Source organism: Equus caballus, chromosome 2 (genome assembly GCF_041296265.1).
Source record: "Equus caballus isolate H_3958 breed thoroughbred chromosome 2, TB-T2T, whole genome shotgun sequence".
NCBI lineage: Eukaryota > Metazoa > Chordata > Mammalia > Perissodactyla > Equidae > Equus > Equus caballus.
In genome coordinates this window covers 96,309,052-96,329,103 of record NC_091685.1, presented here as the reverse complement: position 1 = coordinate 96,329,103, position 20,052 = coordinate 96,309,052, and the positions used below count along the sequence as shown (strand labels likewise).

General features: G+C 43.2%; 1 protein-coding gene across 4 annotated transcripts in view; it reads right to left on the bottom strand.

Annotated features, from left to right (window-relative positions):
- The window catches only part of RNF150 (ring finger protein 150), a 238,221-nt gene extending 219,870 nt beyond the window's left edge, over positions 1 to 18,351 (bottom strand). The window contains exons 1-2 of one of the 4 annotated variants that reach the window (XM_070258567.1): positions 17,880 to 18,351; positions 17,151 to 17,529 (exon numbers count right to left, since the gene is read on the bottom strand). In XM_070258567.1, the coding sequence (XP_070114668.1) occupies positions 17,151 to 17,529; positions 17,880 to 17,978 (478 nt within the window). In that variant the 5' untranslated portion in view covers positions 17,979 to 18,351. Of the gene's footprint in view, positions 1 to 17,150; positions 17,675 to 17,758 lie in introns of those variants that run through there. The other 3 variants (XM_023636511.2, XM_001502228.5, XM_005607830.4) reach the window with 3 other exon arrangements.
- Positions 18,352 to 20,052: the final 1,701 nt, after the last annotated feature.

Sequence of the window (20,052 nt, the reverse complement as noted above, 5' to 3'; positions counted from 1 at the left end):
CAACATACAGGACAATAAAAAATTATCGGGCTGAAAATGCCAAGAGTGCCAAGGTCAAGAATTCTGCCCCAGAGGAAACGGTCCCTCCATCATTCACAGATAACACCCAAGGGCTTTTCCCTCCCAACTATACGTAGCACTTGCTATGTGGTCTCCAGCAAGGCAATAAGCAGTTGGAGCTTCATGTTTTTCAAGGATAAAATAAAATGATGAATTCATACTTTTAGCAATAAAATAAGATGATTAAACTTGATGATATCTAAAATCTTTCCTTTCAGGAAGAGTCTGTTTTTATTTTGTGGTTAATTTACAAATAATACAAGTAGTATCTGGGTAATTTTGATAATACAGAGAGAAAAAAATACAAATCCATCAACCTACAGGCAGACGTAAGCACACCTTGTGAAGGTCTTTTTGGGCTAGCTGCACGTGGGGAGATCTGTGCACGGGGTAAAACAATGTATGTATGTTAAGAAAATATTTTAGGGAATACTAATACTAATAAGAATCTTACAAGTGAAAGTACTAGGATTTACGTTAAAATAAGCAACAAAAAGGGGCTGGCCCCGTGGCCGAGTGGTTAAGTTCGCGCGCTGCGCTGCAGGCGGCCCAGTGTTTCGTTGGTTCGAATCCTGGGCGCGGACGTGGCACTGCTCATCAAACCACGCTGAGGCAGCGTCCCATATGCCACAACTAGAAGGACCCACAACGAAGAATATACAACTATGTACTGGGGGGCTTTGGGGAGAAAAAGGAAAAAATAAAATAAAATAAAAATAAAGATAAGCAACAAAAAGGAACACTAAAAATTAACAAATGAATTACCAAGCATGAGGACTCACAAATGCAATTAAAGAACACCTTATTTAAAATCAAGGGTGTAGCAATTAAATAAGCAAGAAAAACTGTTCCGGGATTAGAGGAATCAGGCATCATCCAAATTCAATTAAAATTCCAAACTACGTACTATATATACACGTATACACACACATACTTTTAATTCCCCCAATGACAGTAACAACGTCATTCTTTTATTTTGACTTTGAAATACTTTTCGGGTAAATGGGATTTGGTTTTGGTTTGCAAATGTTAACAGTAATTACAAATTTAGGAAAAGCACAGCAGGATAAATGTGAAGGGAAGAATTTATTCATAAAAGTAGAAATAACATTTAGTGGTAGATCCTTTTCCTTTAACAGCATTAATAAACAGGGGCCTGACTCAACTCTCTAAGAACATCATCATTTTTAACTAATGGGAATAAATCACTCTGAGAACTATAACTATTCTTTAAGCCAAAAGATACAGGCAAGGACTATAACCTACCAAAGATATTACCATATCCACAGGGGGCAAGGTTTGGCTTGTGAAATAATTGAATCCATAGTAATTTACACCTTATACTTTAATAAGAAATATTTCTCATGCAAAAGAATTGTATTGCTGCAAATACACAATAAATTTAATAACAATGGAAAATTACTGTTACCTAATCCTTATGGGAAACAGTGTTTTCTGACAGTTTATCATCTTTGAAGTTTTTTTCACCTATAAAAAAATACTTTGAAACATAAAAATTAGTAGAAAGTTAAAGAAATCCTACAAGCCTCACAATAGGTGAAATTTATATATATCTGGATTAAAATATTAGCGTTGCTTACGTCCATCTGTGATTTGGGGCAAGTTTCCAACTCACAGGGTCTGTGAAAGGAGTAAAGGGTGACAGACACCTAAGGCAGTGCCTGGAGCCTTATGTGTTCAGAATGAGTGTCAGTTCTCTTCCTTCTAACATTTATTCAATCCAGCAAAGATTTGCTGAGTTCCTCTAACGAACAAGGTGATGAATTTAAACTTGGAACCACAAGAGGTGCTTTGCAGAAAGGATGTCTTGGTTTATTCAAAAAAGGAGAGACTTTTCCTCAGTAGTCTGCCAGGGGAAGAGATGAAAGGGAATGTGAGAAACCGAAGTCAGCGACTATTTAGAATGGCCAATGCGCCCGTCACATAGTGGCAGCTGACAGGCTCCCCAGCTGTCATTTAGTCATCTCAGTTGAAGCTCTTTTGTCAGAGCTCCCCAGGCCCTGGTCTCAGGGGAACTGGTGTCAGGACTGCTGTATAGCCCCAAGCTCACGAACACCAAGGCATAGTCTGACTCTATCCATCACCAAGTTGCTAGACAACCAGGCACTGGCAGGTGGAGAGGGTTATGTCACACTCACTTGCATTGGAACCCTGCTGCCCTATGACCTTGGCAACTGAACACAAACAAGTTTTGAATGACGCTGGGTTCCTCGTGTCTCAGCTTTTTCTCAGCCTGGAGCATGTTAAATAATGGCAAACACTGTACACTTACGTTACGGATGACTCGCTACCTGGTGTTGAGATAATACCTTACTCAAACTGTCTGCCAGCTACAGAAGGGCGGTGTGTCTGCTTCACCAGAAATTCCCATTCCTCTGAAAAAGATGGATGAAATCTGGAGCTGAGACTCACCCAGAGGCACAGGACAGTGGAATGAACGCTCCATGGCAGTGACCCCCCAATCAGTCTCCCTGCGTGACAACACATCTCTTTTAGCAACACAGTGGTTACCAAACAAGCCAGACGAGGTAATGGCCTGTTTCAGGGCTATTGTTCCTTTGAAAAATACTGCCCCATTTCAGTTACCAAAATCAATCAATCAAGGGCCAAAGTTTGAGCTGTTTTTCTGTTTTCTTAAATTGTTCTAGCATAAATGTGATGAACGGCAAACAGGAAACAGCAGAATATATCTGCACGAGTCAGTGAACCGCAATTGTTTTAACATAACACTCACAGCATGCACTGTTCCAGTGTCTTCACCTGCTCATAAATTGCATTTTAATGCCAAAATACCACTTATTCTGGAGTGCACAAACTGTACTGTAGTAATTATGTGCCACCTTTTCAAAAACTAAATATAAAAATAGTGAGCAGGCTCATGGTTCAGCTATGGTTCTAAATGAATTCTAATTAGCTTCTCTAAAGAAAATGGCTTTTTTTCCCCTCTTACGGACAACATAATGTATTTTTCACAGAATGACTAAATTAATAAAATACAAAAGTCTTCCAATGAGTAATAAGCTGGGATATACTTAATATAGTATGTCAGTAGAAAAGAGAAAGTTGATTATTTGCAGAGAGCAGTAAGCCAAATTACAAGAGTCAATTTAGTTTTACCAAAGAGAATAAGACTTTCTAATTTAAAACAATCGAGTGAATGGTGTCTCAAGATAGTCACAAAGGTCAAGCGGATGAAAGAGACTAATGACTTCCTAATCTACAGAACTTGGACTGCAATAAAGCATCACTTCATGCTTTTTTCTGAGCACGGCCCTGTGAGAGGGATAGTTACTCACCTGCATAAGTTTAGTGTTGCGGGGGATTAGAATTGGCCACCTCAAAATATATCTCTTTGGCTTGATTATTTTTAAGAACAAAAGATTCTGAAAGAAACTCTGACCCTCCCCCTAACCGCCCAAAAGGATTTAAGATAGAAGGCCTGTTTCAGGAAGGAGCTAATACCATACCATAACTATAGCATAATGTAAAACAGGTGTGATAGACAAAAAGGCACCAGCAAACCCATTTTTATCAAAGTTCTGTCTCTTGGATCACATGGTCTATAGATGGCCCAGCAAACGCTTGTTTAACAAATGTTTGTATTTCCATCTCCCATGTAAATTGTCTTCCTCCCCTCTAAGTCCAAAACCACCACCCCAAACATCCTCCTTTGTCTTTAGCTAAAGACGTATTTAAGGTGGTGGCTTTGGCCTTTCTGGAGAGTTACTCAGTTTTCCTGGGTTTCTCTCATGTATACATGTTATCAAATTTTGTTTGATTTTCTCCTATTATTCTGTCTCATGTCAATTATAATTCTTAGACCAGCCAGAAGGACCTAGGGAATAGAGGAATTCTATTCCTCCCTACCATGTTTGCAAGGTGAACTTTATAGATGATTATTTCCTTTAACCACTTGGTCTAAACTCCAGGTACCTCCCACCAGGTAAATGGCATAAAGATGGGGCATGACTAATCAGAACAACTATTACCACAGATGGGGAAACATTCACGAAACCTGTGCCAGTTACCAGGCTAAGGGGCTGCACACACAAACCACCTTCACTGAGGAAGCTCACAGTCTGGCAAGAGAGACAGCCAGGTAAGGAATTAATCTCAATAAAATGGAATAACTGGCATACGATAAATGCATTTATGAAAGGAAGGAAGAACAAAGTAATGATATAGTATATATATATATATTCTTTAAAAATGAACTATTAAACTGATAAAGATACCACCTAATTGCTTCAAACTCTCATAGTTCTTCAGAGCTAAAATGTAAAGGCATGCAAATATACGGGCGATTAAGTTCATTCTACAGCCAACTTCCATTGCTGCAACAAACAATTGTTTTAATTACTCTTCTCTTATTCTGATTTAGGGAAAACTTGAGCTTTCTCTCATTGCCCCAAGGTCACAACTTGGCATATCTCACTGGTCATTTGTCATTTGCTATTTCTTTCATTTGGAGAAATCCTGACATCCTCCTTCCTGTTCTATTAACTTCAGATTCTTCTGGAATGAAGCAATGTGTGCAAAGATAAACATACTCATGCATAAACTCTATAGGTAGGATTTACTATGAACCTAGTAACACTCAGGTCCCCTTGAAGTATCAAGTCTACCACATGCCCAGCTCACAGTGAAAACATCCGGGCAGCACTATGTCCAGCTACTTCTTTCGGATTTCTTTCTGTGTTTGATAACAGCTGACTCCAAAGGGCATTTCTATTCCATTATCTGTAACAAGTCCCCTTGCAGACCTCCAAACAAAGCTCCTCAGAGCCTAGAAGCACTTGGTTGCAGGTATTGGAGAGTAGGCATCCAGGTCTCAGAAACACCAGTAGGACAGCAGGAGAAGATCTCAGGAAATAAGGACTGGCTTCCTGCTCCAGACCTCCCTACGTTCCCAAAGGGAAGCCAAAAGAGAAAGGGCTCAGGGCACCACCCTTTCCCTAGTCGCTATTCTCAGCAGCTGGAAAGGGCCTATCACAAGTTACTTTATCAAGGGTTGAGTTCAGGTTGGAGAGTAGATGAATCCCTTAGCACTGGCCCAGCAAGAATAGCTCTGCTGTGCACAACATAAGGAATGAAGTTTGCAATCACTCAAATTAAATCTTGCCTTCAATGTAAGGCAAATAAAGTGTATGTAGCAGGAAGTCATTACTTCGTCCCTTAAGTGAGCAAGGCACCTGAGAATTACGGATGGGTACAGACGCTACCATTCATTTATCTATTCACATTTTTTATATTTACTGGATGGCTTTTATGTGCCAGGCTCTAGGAATAGAGCTGTTAACAAGACAAGAACCTTGCCCTTGTGGAACTTATATTCTCATAGGGGAGACAGACAGTAATCAAATAAATGAATGAATGAAATTAAACAATTTTAAGTAGTGACAAATGCTATAATGAAAAATAAGGGAGAACAAGGGAAGAGAGAATGAGCAGCAAATGAAGTTATTTACTCTCTGATGAAGGGAGCAACTGAGCAGAGTCAGGAATGACGTGAAGGAGTGAGCCACATAAGTATCTGGGGGAAATTTGCAAAAGTTCAGAGTGTTGACTAGTAACTCTCTCTGCTCACTTGAGTAATAAAACCCCATGATTCTACAATGCTACCAAGTTGTATTCTGCTGGAAAATATTTCCATCAGAGTACAGGTGGCATAAGAGCAAGGTGAATTTGAAAAATAGTGAGTTAGTTAAATAAGGGGGCAACAGATAAAAGGCTATCAGATATTCTTGTTTGGGAGTCATTCTCAGATATTTCAGAAGCATAAAGAGATGGTTTGCTGTGTGAAAAAATAATGATTCTATCCAAAAACTGGAGGAAAGACGGTTCCAAAGGCCGGGAGGTAGCAGCAAATTTGGCATATTCGAGGACCAGCAAGAGGGGCTGGAAAAGAGCGAGTGAGGGGAAGCATGGTGGGAAAATAGACTGGACATGAAGCAGGGGCCAAACCAGGTCAGACTCTGGGAGCCACAGCAAGAACTTTGACCTGGTTCCAAGCATGATGCTAAGCCCCTGGAAGATCTGAGCAGGGAAGTGATGTCCTTTACTTTTTAAAAGTTCATTCTGTCTACTGCATGGGGAGCAGACCACAGGGGGCAGGAAGAGAAGCTGGACATCAGCTGCACACCTGCAGTCAGCAGCAGTCCATGCAGACCATGATAGCTGGGACTCAGCTGGTGATAAGAGAGGTAGCAAGATGTAGCCACATTCTGAATGCTTTCTTTAGACAATAATTACAGCTAACATTTATTAAGTGCTCAGAGTTGCCCCTTTACTGCATTATGTAGTATAAGAGTTCACAAGAGCTCTGACGGATAACACAAGGCTCATTTACAAAGGAAGAGTCAAAGGCTTAGGTTAGTCACTTGCTTCTTGAGCTTCCAGGCCCTCTCTGCCCAGCAAGACCTCCAATTCTTGGCGGCTCCTCTTCCGCTGCACTCACATCCTAGAATGGTGGAATCTCACTCTCACCAACTGAATGACTTCTAATTTCTATCTCCAATACTAAATTGCTTCATGTCCCCCTAGGCAGGTGACTATCATGGGTCCAGACCCAGGTCAATTGTGTACCAGAATTGTCTTTTTCACCACCACCCTATACTGCCTCCCAAACTGGGTAACGACAAGCATGATGGGCAAAATGGGGTACTTCCTACTTGGTAAAAATACCATGGTATCTCTACCTCTTATGCCAGAAGTCTATGATCAGGATAATAAACATTTAGCATATCAGTGAAATTTCACCCAACTTAAGATGTCTAATCATTTCTGACTTCTTATTGTACTCTTTCTGTTTTGCATAAGTATGCATGCTTTCCTGTACTTGCTATGTTTGCCATTTGTTTGTCTTGCTGGTTTCCCAAATCTGGCTATTATCAGCGAATCACTAATTCATATCTTGAGGTAATACTTAACTGTGCATACCATCATAGTTTTAATCATTATACTTAGGAAATTAAAAAAATCTTTTTTTCATGTAGGATTTTGATATCGTCAAAGGAAAAAGCACTATTTCCTTAAATAATTAATCAAGAACCATGGGATATAAGAAGCTGAGAGACAATTCAGATTCATCCAGTGTGGTGGCTGTCCACCCTGGCTGCACATGAGGATCATCTGGAGAGTCCCTTCCCCCCACCAGACCAATTACATCAGAATCTCCCTGCAGGTGGGACCTGGGCAGCTGTCATTTTTAAACCCCCCAGGTGAGTCTAATGTGCAGCCAGGGTGGAGAATCACCCATCTAAACCAAGTTCCCCTCCAGGAGCCTCCTGCTCATCATTCTCAAATAAAAGAAAATGATACCCAGAGGGGGCAAGTGACTTGCCAACGGTAGGGCCAACGTGAGGTAGAACCACAACTGAAATCCGGTTCCTAACTCCCTGTTCAATTTGCTTTTAACATCCCCAAGAAATAGATGAATGTAAGGGAACAGCAGGGGTTTCACCGGTTGTAACCCTGATGATTCTATCACCAAGGCTTCATTTCTTCTGATTCTCCACCTTCTGTCTTGCCCCAGCTGCCAAACTCGTCTAGCTTGGAGCAAAATGACAGAGAAAATTGTGCTAGGACCCCACAGCAGCAGCCCCATCAGCAGTATCAATAGCTGACAGATGTCCCTTCTCCTTCAAAGGAGAGCCATACTAGTGAGTGAGCATCTCTCTGAAGATATCACGAAACGGGCTATTAAAAAACCCTCCTCTACAGCTACGCACGAATAGCCCTTGACTAACCAGTGCCATATTCAGAAACTTGACCTATGAAAGTAATCATGGATATGCATCCATTTTTAGGTACATAGGATGGTTACAGCAGCATTGTTTATGCGGGGGAAAAGTAGAAACGTCAAGGAAATGTCAAAATGCACCCTTAAACTCAAAAAAGCTACGAAAACATACATAATATAGTCCCGATTTGGTAGGTAAATATGTATCCACATGTTGAAAAAATTCTAGAGTTGAGTAGTTGAGTTAGTGATGGTTATCTTCTCTTTTTAAATGTTCCATATTTTCAAAATATTTCATACAGCATGTTTTTTATTTAAAAAGATATATATACATACATATGCACACACACACACATATATATATAAAATTGCTGGACAATAAACACATGTGCATAATTATATTTGGTTACAATTTTTTTGATACCTTGTGTTCTTCTGCTTGTTACCAGTATGTCTTTTTCCCCTCAGACCAAGGACATGAACCAGGCACCCCCTTCACAGCACATTCTACAAAATGACTAAACATTTTAATGGGAGACTCAAATTAGAATCTCTCTGACTTCATTTATCTAAGTCAAAAGCTAAGAAAATTTTTTTTAGTGTCAGAATATTTTTTCATGAAATAGAGACTAACATATTAACACAGTCCATCTTTCCACTCTCCAGGTTATTTAACAGATCTTAATATTTACTGAGCACTTTCCATGCATCAGGGATTCTTCGAGGCTTTGGGAACTTTACCATGAATAAAAAATGTCTAAAAGCTCTGCTTCTAGTGGTGCTTACACCCTGGTGGGAGGAGACAGATAATAAATGTGTTAATGATATGTAAAATGAAGCAGGGAGGGGGCAGGGCGTGCTGGGGATGGGGAGTGGGGGAGGGACGCTGCTATTTTAAAGAGAGCAGCCAGGGAATGCCTGAGTGATGAGGTCACAGAAGAGAAGGGACCAGAGAGAGGCAGCCAGTCCTGTGAGGATCTGGGAGGAAGAACATTCCAAGGATGTTCTTGATAAATAAAGGGGAAAATTCTCTTCCACTCTTCTTTGGGTCATTTGGAATTATATTCCTGACCGTAGGTGTAGTCAGTTCACGGCAACAGAATGGCCAGATGAATATCTTCTGTAGAAGGTAGGGACTGGGAAAAAGAAATATTTGAAGGAAAAAATAGGCATTTGTGTATGTACACTGACAACACCTCTGAAAACCCTCAAATCTTTGTCTTTTCAATAGTGCTTAAATGGACTGTGTGTGTAAAACACCATTTATGATGGAGAGATACCAAGCTGAATTGGTTAAGAAACAAAACATTTCCTGGATTTTACCTAATACATGTACTCATTATACATCTTTGCCTGGAAACAACATGAATAAGCCATACATTTAATACAAAAACTTCTAAAATTTTTAAAAGCATTCTGAAATAAAATTTATACACTAAATAGGAAAAAGCTTAACAATCCAATACATAAGTTTTAATTTTATGACAAATGATGCTTATTTCTACTGAAAAAGATTTTCTAAATACCCCTGTTATAGAATAGACCAGACTTTTTAATGATACTTATAGAAATCAATTTATAACCAATGCTTTTGAAGCAATAAAAGAAATTTAATTTTCCTCTTTTATACAGAAAAAAATAAGAACTAGATCTAAGCATAATCATTAATATTATGACTTCAATCTATAAAGCACACTCATCCTACAATAAGTGAAACTGCCAAGTGATTAATTCCTCAAAGTTCAGAAGATTACATTATGCCTACAGACAAGGTTTCCATTTAATAGAACCACTACAATTGCATCTTAGTAGAGGAACCACACCACACAGCACAAGCCTTAGCTCTCTGGGTTTTGTATTACCAACAAAATCCTCCAGAGCTGAGATAACCTGAATAGGATTTGAATTTCATTTTTTAATTCAAATTTGCATCTCTCAATTTACATTACCAAACACAAAGAATTCCCGCATCACTTCAGCCACTCAGTAATAAGGGAAGATACTCCTCAAAGTATATCCAGGATGAAGTATCTCTTCTGGGGATAAACTGAAGACTCTCAGGGGCTCCCTAAACACCAAATGCTTTATATACGAAGTTTCATGTCCAGAAACGCAGCAATAATGGTTAAGCTCCTTCTTTTCAAAAGTTGAGACTGGTTTCTAAACAAATTAATGTGGCATCAGAAGCATAACTACTTCTTCCTAAAAAACTAGAAGAATGAGTTATAAAGCCCCAGGTTCTTTCTAAACCTTTCCAGATTTCATGGTCATAAAATTCCTTCCTTTTGAGAAGCCAGGGGATTTTGAAGAACAGAGGCATCAGGAGAGATGAGGATGGAATTCTTACTAAGGATTAAAAGGTAGAAGGTAGGATTTCTTCCAAATCCCCCAGTTATCTATATCTATGGCCTGAAATGAGTAAACAAGCCATACGGTTTCTTGAAATGCCCAGGCCATATTAAGTTACGCTGCCAATAACGTTATTTAACACTGATGCTGAATTATGGCTTTTAATAACAGTCTAGAATTCCTGGCTATTGGATATCTGTCCACCAGTAGAGAGACAAGTAAAGATGTACAGTTTAGCACCAAATAAATAAATAGATAAAAACTCAGTGGGGCGGGTAAGGTTGTTTTGGCCTGGGAGATTAAGACCAAGCATAAATGATAGCTTTTCCGTATGTATCTTAAGAGAAAAATGGAAGTGTGAACTGAGGCTCTTAAGAAATGGTTCTTAGGGGGCTGGCTCTGTGGCCGAGTGGTTAAGTTCGCGCGCTCCGCTGCGGCGGCCCATGGTTTGGATCCTGGGCGTGGACATGGCACCACTCATCAGGCTACGTTGAGGCAGCGTCCCACATCCCACAACTAGAAGGACCTGCAACTAAGATATACAACTGTCTATGCGGGGGGGGGGGGGGGGGGGGGGGGGGTTGGGAAGATAAATCAGAAAAAAAAAATATTGGCATCAGTTGTTAGGCCAGGTGCCAATCTTAAATAAATAAATAAATGGTTCTTAAATATCTAAATGATAGAGAATCATGGACTCTCAGGCTTGGGAAGGCCCTTCAGACATCACCCATTGGAACCCCGTGCGTGCATCCTGCGCTCAGCAATTTGGTAACACTCCTGTTCACTTGCCATGCGAACGCAAGAGAGAGCTTCACCTCCCTGGAAACGTCTTCCGTTTCTCAACAGTTCTGTCCTTACGAATTTTTTCCCTTGACTAAACCAAGTCTCCTTTCTGTAACTTGACCTCACTAACCCTAGTTTGACTCCATAATCCCCAAATACATAAGCCCTGGGGTTGAGGCAGGGTCATAAATGAGTGGAGCAGGCCAACAGCCAGACCTTAAGGAATGGCAACCTAGGCCAACTAATGGGCAACACTGCTCTGCTCCGACCGCCTGCTGCCAGGCAGGAACACAGGCCCTTGTCCGAGTTTCTGATGAGAAGCCAGAAATCTGAATTTTAGTAAAAATATCCTGATTTTTGAAGATATAAGGAATAAACTGTGGAGTTCAAACAGCTCTTAGAGATCAACTAATCCAAACCTCTCATTTTCTAAGTGAGAAAGCTGAGGTCCAGAATAGAAAAAGTCACTGCCCCAAAGCCAAATGATTCATCAGACGTAGATCCGGAGGAGGAGAGCCCCACACGCAGGTCCCATTTCTCCCATCACAAAAAATGCCGTCTGTAAGTCAACAGCGCGCTTGGCCTATAGACTTGTTAAGGAATTCTGAAATCGGAATCAGCTTCGGATCATTTCCTGATTCAAGTGATCACCGTCCACATCTAGTTTTTATGGCATCCCTTCAAATCGAGAGGGTCTATGGAGCAGGAGGTACAAACACAGACTCAGGAGACAGACCACCTGGGTTTGCAAGCCCAGCACTACCCCTTAATACCTGCATGGCCAGGTCACCCCCCCCCCCCCGCCTACGCCTCAGTTTCCTTGTCTGCGAAACAGGCATAATAAGAGTACCTATCTCAGCATTGTTGTGAGAATTAAATGAACTAGTACACTTAACGTACTTCCAACATGCCTGACGCAGAGTAAGTGCTACGTGGGCAATTTTATTACTAACCAAAGAAAGAACTTAAAGGAAAATGTAAAACAAAACTGCCCTTAAATATTCTAGAAAAATATGAGTCCTGCAAAGAAAAAAATTCTAGCAGCTAGTTCTAAAGCAAAGGTGGATTTAGCAATTAAAGTAACGGCCATAAATGTAGCAAGAACCCATGAATTAAACTCTTAGTACCCATCTACATAGACTAGAGCCTAAGTTTCCAACCTGGGCCGTATACTCCATCCTGGGCTCCTCCTCACCGAGGGCCGAGATTACTCTTTTGAGAGTTACTGCAAACATCTCCTCCCTTCCTCCATCTCTAAGTCACTAACAGGGCAGCAGTCTCCCAAGAGCTCTTCCCAGACAGCTGGATTTTAGTTTCCTTTCCCTTTAACGACGTGCCAGCAATAGACAAAAAGAAAGCAAATGCACTCTTCAAAAAAGGAAAAAAAGAAAATTTATCATTTCTTCAACATCATAACTGCCTCCGTATCTTATAGACCCACCATGTTTATCATATAGGTCCCAATTTAAGCCAAGAGAAAGCACAAATACAACAGGAGAATCCTAAAATGTTCACCAACCATCAGAGGGAGCTAGAACACCCTGTCTCAAATCACAGAAACCACAGACAGAAACTGCCACGACTGCTCTGGCCTCTAAAGCATGAGGGGGGAAAGCAAGAGCTGATTCTCAAGGCTGCCAGGGCCTCCGTGAGCCCCGGGGTTCTGATGATCCAGTTTGTGGCTCCTGTGTGTCACTAGGTACAATGCTCACAAAGGTTAACATTTATTGATGTCTACGTGCCAGCTACAGATGTAAGCAGTGTCCATGTATAACTCACTTAATCCACGTAAAAACAAAGTGAGGTAGATACTATTATCCCCATCTCACCAGTGACGCCCTGAGAGGCTGGGTAACTTGCTCAAAGGTCCACAGTGAGAAAACAGCAGAGCCAGGACGCATACTCAAGTGGCTGGCTCTAGGGGCTACATTCCTAATTAACACCTTCCCCAAACTGACTCTAGAAATTTCTGATATCACTTTGCTCAGAGTATACTACAAGGAGGTTCACAGGTATCTGACAGGCTCCAAGGAGATAATCTAGGTCTCACTGTCTTTACCTGCACCTGAAAGTTTGCTTCTGGGGCCATCACCAGGCAGAGGCTGCATTCCTCCACAGGTTTTGACTCTGGGCCCCGCTGCTGCTCTTTCCCAAGGCAAACCCGGGCAGAAGCGCTCTAAAACACTAAAGCTTTCCTCACATCCTTTTACAGAAGACATGTAAAATCTCTGGTCCATGGGCTTTTTCTTTTTTTTTTTTTTTAATTGGAGGGGGTGAATCTCTTTTCTCTATTAATCCCTTTCTCTCTTCCCTAGGTCAAAAAGTGTATGAGCTGAAATAACAAATAAAGGCTAGCAAGGAGAAAAGGAGCAAAACAAAAAGCAAAGAAAGAATTAAGATATGTTGGGGTTGGCCCAGTGACGCAGCAGTTAATTTCCCACGTCCCACTTCGGCAGCCCAAGGTTCATTGGTTTGGATCCTGGATGTGGACCTAGGCACCACGTGTCAAGCCATGCTGTGGCAGGCATCCCACATATAAAGTAGAGGAAGATGGGCGTGGATGTTAGCTCAGGGCCAGTCTTCCTCAGCAAAAAGAGGAGGATTGGCAGCAGATGTTAGCTCAGGGATAATCTTCCTCAAAAGAAAAATAAATAAAAAGAAAGAATTAAGATATGCTAATAAGTAACTATTAGTCATCAGGGAAATGCAAATTAAAACCACAATGAAAATACCACTTCACAACTACTGTGACGGCCAAAATAAAAAAAATAGTCAATAACAAGTGTTGATGAGGATGTGGAGAAACTGGAAGGCTCATACACTGCTGGTGGGAATGTGAAATGGTGGAGTTGCTTTGGAAAACAATCTTTTCCTCAGTTTTGAGGCAGTTCCTCAAAAACGTTAAACCATAGATTTGCCATGTGACCCAGACATTCCACTCCTAGGTATATACCCAGGAGAAATGTCCACAGAAAAACTTGTACATGAATGTCCACAGCAGCATTATTCATAATAAGTAAAAAGTGTAAAGAACCTATATGTCCACTAATTGATGAATATATAAACTGTAATGTGTACATACAATGAAATATTTGGCAACAAAAAGGAATGCAGAACTGATATATGCTACAACACTGATAGACCTTGAAAACACTACCCTAAGTGGAAGAAGCCAGTCACAAAAAAACACATATTACATGATTCCATCCACATGAAATGTCCAGAATAGGCAAATATACAGAAAAAAAAAAAAAAGTAGATTAGTGGTTAATTAGGGCTGGGGGCTTGGAGAGTAATGAGGAGTAACTGCTAATGGGCACAGGGTTTCTTTTTGAATTAGTGGTGAGGAATGTACAACTTTGTCAGTATAGTAAAAGCCATTAAATTGGATATTTCAAGTGAGTGGATTATATGATGTGAATTATCTCAATAAAGCTGTCACATTTAAGAAAAGATTTAAAAAACTGGTTACAAAGTAAAACTACTAGTCTGTCTCAGGAGAATCTGTGTCTTTGCAAATGAGAAACCATAATTGCAGAAGTGGCAGAAATCCAAAATCATTTAAGCAGGAAAGGAAAAAAGTATCAGAAAGAAAGGCTATATGGAAAGGGGAAGGGGGAATGGTTTCTATTTAACTACATTTCAAGATAGTGGATGTGGGGGTCACGCCATGCCAAATGCACAGATATTACATGATGGGTTGCATAACTCTAAATTCAGACCCTCTCCTCACCTAAAAGCCATCATTTCCAAAAATAAAGGATCTAGAGGAGAGGTGAGATTAAAAAAAAAAAAAATGCAAAGGCTGACGTTAACTTTTTTGGAGCTTCTGAATTAAAAAATTCACAAACGTAAGGATCTGCTGGTATATTGCATCCCAAGTTCACAAAATAAGAATATCTGATTAGATCTAAAACGCACACTTGTTTCCTAAGATTAATTTAGAAATCTGACTCAAACCTAACTAGAAAAAGTAAAACCTTCAAGTTCTGGAGCTAAGTGTCAAGACACTGACAGCCAGACCAGTGCTGGCACTGTTTGAGATTCAGGCAGAATTTAAGAGGAAGGAGAAGAGTTCGCCAAGCTACCCGGTCACGTATCTCCTTATAGTGAGACGTTAGCAGAAATCAATGCAATCTCTGACTAAAGTGAATACAGTCTCCTAATGTGGCAGTATGTCAAATGATAATGTGGAAGTTTCATGGCTTATTGGCAGATGCAGCATTAACACATTTCTGGAAACAGAACAATTAGAGAGTAGAGAATTTCCTTTACATTTTTTAGTCTTTAACTTTCAAAGGATTACTAAGCCCTTTACACCCACTATGTCTTAATCAAGCATCGTGTGGAAAATCAGCTCACTGGTTTCTTTAAAAACAGGCGAGCCATTAATTGATCCAATATGTTGGCAGTTTGGGAGAACCTTTTCAGACAGGAACAAATGACGCCTCTTTGTGCGCAAAGAAGCCAAGCTTAAGATTTCATGCAAATGCACAAAGAAACATTTAAAGAATCCCGCAAAGTCAGCTAACAATCTTCTGGGAGTCTAAAGAACAAAAAAACCTCTTTCACTGCGCCCCCGCCCCATCAAGGTCTAGCTATTAAATATGTTTATTTAAAGAAACTTTACATGACTTGAAGTGCTCTTCCACAGTCCCCTAAATCCTTGAATCTCATAAAGTGTAAGTAGTGCTCCTATGACTCAAGGTCAAAGTACAATCTTTTCCCCTACAAAACTGTTGAGCTCAAGAAAGTATCTCAAATGTTCCCAAATGCTCTATCATAACTTTTCGAAGTTAACTGTCTCTCCTCCCCTTCATTATGAACACACTGCATCTTTCTGGCCCATATGTTAGAAGTATTGAATTTTCCCCACCCCACCTGTTTGTATTAAGGTTCACAATTTCCTTGTCTAAAACAGCTGTTGTTAATTCCCAGCGGCAAACCAACTGTATGGGTTTTTTCACTAAGAGGTGACATGAGCTCTCAGAATGAAAACTTGTCCCCAAAGAAGGCACCCCTCTCTGCAAATGTAGCCAAAGCTTGGTGTTCCATTTCAGTAGTGTAATTGTTTAATTTCTTGAAAAGCCAGATATAATAATGTTTCTGATTAGGTGACTCCAGTCAGAAAACGCATCTGTCATTTCCTTGCCCTCCTTCTCCCTCTGGATGCCACCGCCTCAACCCAGGCACCCTTCTGGGGAAGGAGGAGCCACTTCTCAAGCACACAGAAACAAGCAGCAACCCTGGACCCAAGGAGTGCAGTCGGCTAAAACTAGCTGCTTACATTGACAAGCCTGGAGAGGAATTTTGATTGTTCCTACCACGGAAGCACTGCTATGTCAGGCAAATGGATAAAGAGCGAGTTTTAGGGCAATAATGTATTTCTGGTCCTGGCACCCTGTGATCATTAAGAAAAGCTTATTCTTTCTATCCTGAAATCCTCTCCTTCTCGCCAGAAAGAAAACCTTCAGCATATTGAACCTTCCCATCAAGCAAAGGAGAATGCAGTGCTGGAAAAGTAGGCATAACTTTATGACCACCATGCTCTTCTTGGCTTGTTGAGGATTGTTATTTACCATCGTGCCCGCCTGTCAGCTTCTCCGGATGACAGCTTGGCGGAGCACAGGATTCTCAATATTATTTACGACGACGTGCGTCAACCGGACGGAGGGGGGTGGACCTCAATCTCCCACGAAGGACTGAAACCTGACTTAAGGAGCGAGTTCGCAGCAGTGAGCTGCCAGCACCAGTAACTCTACCCTGATACACAAACGCCCGCATCAGGAGTACACCCGAGTACAGAGCTGAGTTATCAGATCTACCGCTTCCAAACAGGTGCGGAGCCGGTCACTAACCCAGAACGACATCCGCGCCCCGCCCCACGAACCCTCCCTTCCAACATCCTCCTCGGAAAAGTTAGCCCACCTCGGCGAACCCTCGTCCGAGCGGCGCTATGCTAAGCGGAACACACTCTCTGATCCCTTCCAGTACAGTTAGTCCTCTCTTCTCTGCAAACCCTACGAAGTGACGCACAGCAAAACTTAATAGGTCCGGAGAACAGAGACGCGTCTTTTCGCACAGCACCAACTACCCAGAAAGGAGCGACGAGGCCGGCGCGGGATCCTTCTCGGTGCCTCCATCCCCTCCGACTCCCCTCCCCAGCGCCCGCCCCACACCCGCCCGGGCGGCTCACCTGCATGGGGCATGGTGATGGTCTCGTTGGTGTTGGAGCCCACGTTGAAGATGACCACAGCGGAGGCGTTCTGCAGGAACGCGTTCCGGATCTTATCCCTGTACGTGCAGTTGCCCTTGGGGATGAGGGCTATCCAGTTCTTGCCGTGGGCCGGGGCGGCGAACTTGGTGTTGGGGTCGCAGGCCAGGCGGTCATGGGCCGAGCTGGCCATGACCACCTCCCCGCGGGCGTCCTGCTTGGGCGAGTGCTCCCCGTAGCGCCCGCACTCGGTCTTCTCGGTGTGCAGCTCGGTGCCGCCGCCGCCGCCCGCCGCCCCGGTCCCGGGGTCCAGCGCGGGCTCGGCGTAAGTGATGTTCACGAAGGCGGTGTACCATTCCTCCTTCTCGGCCACGGTGAAGTCCAGGCAGAGCAGATGCACGAAACAAAAGGAAAGCAGCCATGTTGAGAGAGCCAGACTGCGGCACGCTTGGATGAGAGACATTGCCATCTTTATCCGCCGGGGCCCCCTCCCCGCCCCCCGCGCCCTCCCCCGGCCCCGTCCCTCCTCCCCAGCCCTAGCCAACCCCCGGCCGGCCGCTTCTCCTCCTCCTCCTCCTCCTCCGGCTTACTCCCGGGCCCGAGGGGCCGCGGCCGGGACACGCAGTCGCCGCGGAGACCGGATTCCGGGCGAGCGGATGGTGCCGGCCCCTTCCCCTTTCAGCCGGAGCGCGGCGGCTGCATTTCGCTTACGGGCCCCGGAGGGGCGCAGGAGGAGGGGGCGCTCTGCGCTTGCCGAGGAGTCCAGCTGCCCAACGTCCTGCTCCTTCGCCCGGCTTCTCCTTCTCTCATAGGGGTGACACGGGGGCCAGGAGCGTGCGGGGTGGCGGCGCTGCGCCCTCCAGCCCCGGCGGGCGCGGGCGCCGCTGCTCGAAGCCCGGGGTGCTGCCGAGGGTGTCCCGGCCGCCGCCGCCGAGCGCTCGGGCGAGCGAGTCCGGCTGCAGGCGAGGCGGCCGCTACTGCTGAGCGCCGCTTCCTCGGGCTGCGGGCGCTGCGCTCTTCGCTTCGCCGGGTGGCTGCGCCGGGCACACGCTTGCTGCGGGAGGGGCCGGCTCGGGGGTAGTGGGAGCGAGCGGCCAGAGAGGAGTACGCCGTCTGTGTGTGTGTGTGTCTGTATATGTTTGTGTGTGTGTATAATGTGTGCGTGCAAGGAGGAGCTTAGTGTGATGTCAAAGATTCTGGGCTTCGCTTGCCACGCTCCCTGGGTTTCTCCTTGTGGGCAGCAGCGCCCCCTGCTGGGTCTCAAATTCAACCCAATCTGCGATTTGGTCCAGGCGGAGGCAAAAGGGGAAGCGACCCCTTGACCTGAGAGTACAGGAACAACTTCCTGCGCCTTAAATATAGCGAAATGTCCGTGCCTCTCGTAAACAACCTTCCAATTTGCAGGAGGAACTGCAGTGAACTCCCTAATTACCCATTCTAGGGACAAAAGATAGAGCCAGCTGGTCGCGAGGTCCTTCCAGCACCACACCTGCGATATCTAGGGCAGTGACTATCAAATTTAAGTGTGCATCAGTATCACCTGGGGGTTGTTAAAACTCAAACTGATGGGCCCAGCCACGGAGTTTCTGATTCAGTCCATCTGGGGTAGGGCTCCAGAATATGCCTTTCTAATAAGTTCCCACTTGAAGCTGATCTAGGGACCACTCTGTTAGGGTGAGTGTAGGAATAGGCTGCTTTTCTCCCATCTGAAAGCAAACACGTGACATTTGTTTTCTTATAGGATGAGTGTTTTCTAACTATAAGAAACTGGGTGAGATATTTCTTCACTGTGTTTATTCTGGTTGTCATGACTGGTAACAGGACTCGGCATCAATAGGCAAGGGAGGTTTGTTTGGGTTATTATTGTTTATAGTGTGTTCTCCAGTTGTGCATAGAGATCACAACTAGTCAGCAGAGAATACAGCCCCTCTCGAGTAGTGTTCTTAAAACTGACACAGCACAATTCATTACCAATTAAATGTTTTGAGTCGTTGTTAGCCTTCTACACCAACGGTTTCTTTGGCTTGAGATACCTGCCATATAAAGACTCTAAAATAATTTCCGTGATGGTTCTCAGTCACTCACATTGTACTTCACACCTGGCACTCTTTCAGGGGACCCAGGACCCAGTTCAGGAGGGAAACGAAAGTCCACCTTTTCCCCAGGACCTTAGTATCACCTTAGTTTATGGCTTTTTGTTAATGACTGCCCAAGAACACAACTTCTCTTTTTCCAGCACCACTATAAACAGCTGTTGGTTGTTAGGGGAGAGCAAAGAATCCCAGCTATACCCGAATTAGAAGCAGGCACGAGAACTACTTAGGAGAATTTGTCTCTATGGTATTTGATGTGCTGGCTTTGTGTGTTTTCCTAACTTATTCATTTGAGAAAATAGGCTTCTAGGCAATTGGGACAGTGCTTTTTATAGTGCCAAATGCCAAACAGGCAAAAGTGGAGACTGTTTGGCTGCTGGTTCCTGAACCACCAGAGATCTGAAGGAGGAGTCGTTTGGCTAAAAACCCCCAGCCAGGTTCTGTACAGATGCCTTAGCAAACCAAGGTAGTTCCCCAAACCTCTATCTCTTAGTGATTTTTCTCCAGCTACAAAACTTAGAGGATCTGTGTTATTAAGAATGCATGACTACCCGTACCCTTTCTTTCCCTTGGAAAAGTTAGAGGCTGAAGAGATGGCAGGATCAAGGAGACGGCATCCTGCTGGGAGATTGATTAATTACAGGAGCTTTAGGCAAATAAAGAAAATAGTGAATATAATGGGAGCCAGATTTTTTAGTGTTGGAGAAGGAATTTGACAAATATGGAAAGAAAGAAAGCTATAAAGAACCTGGAGGTGTTGGATTATATTAAAAATGAGTGAGAAATCATTA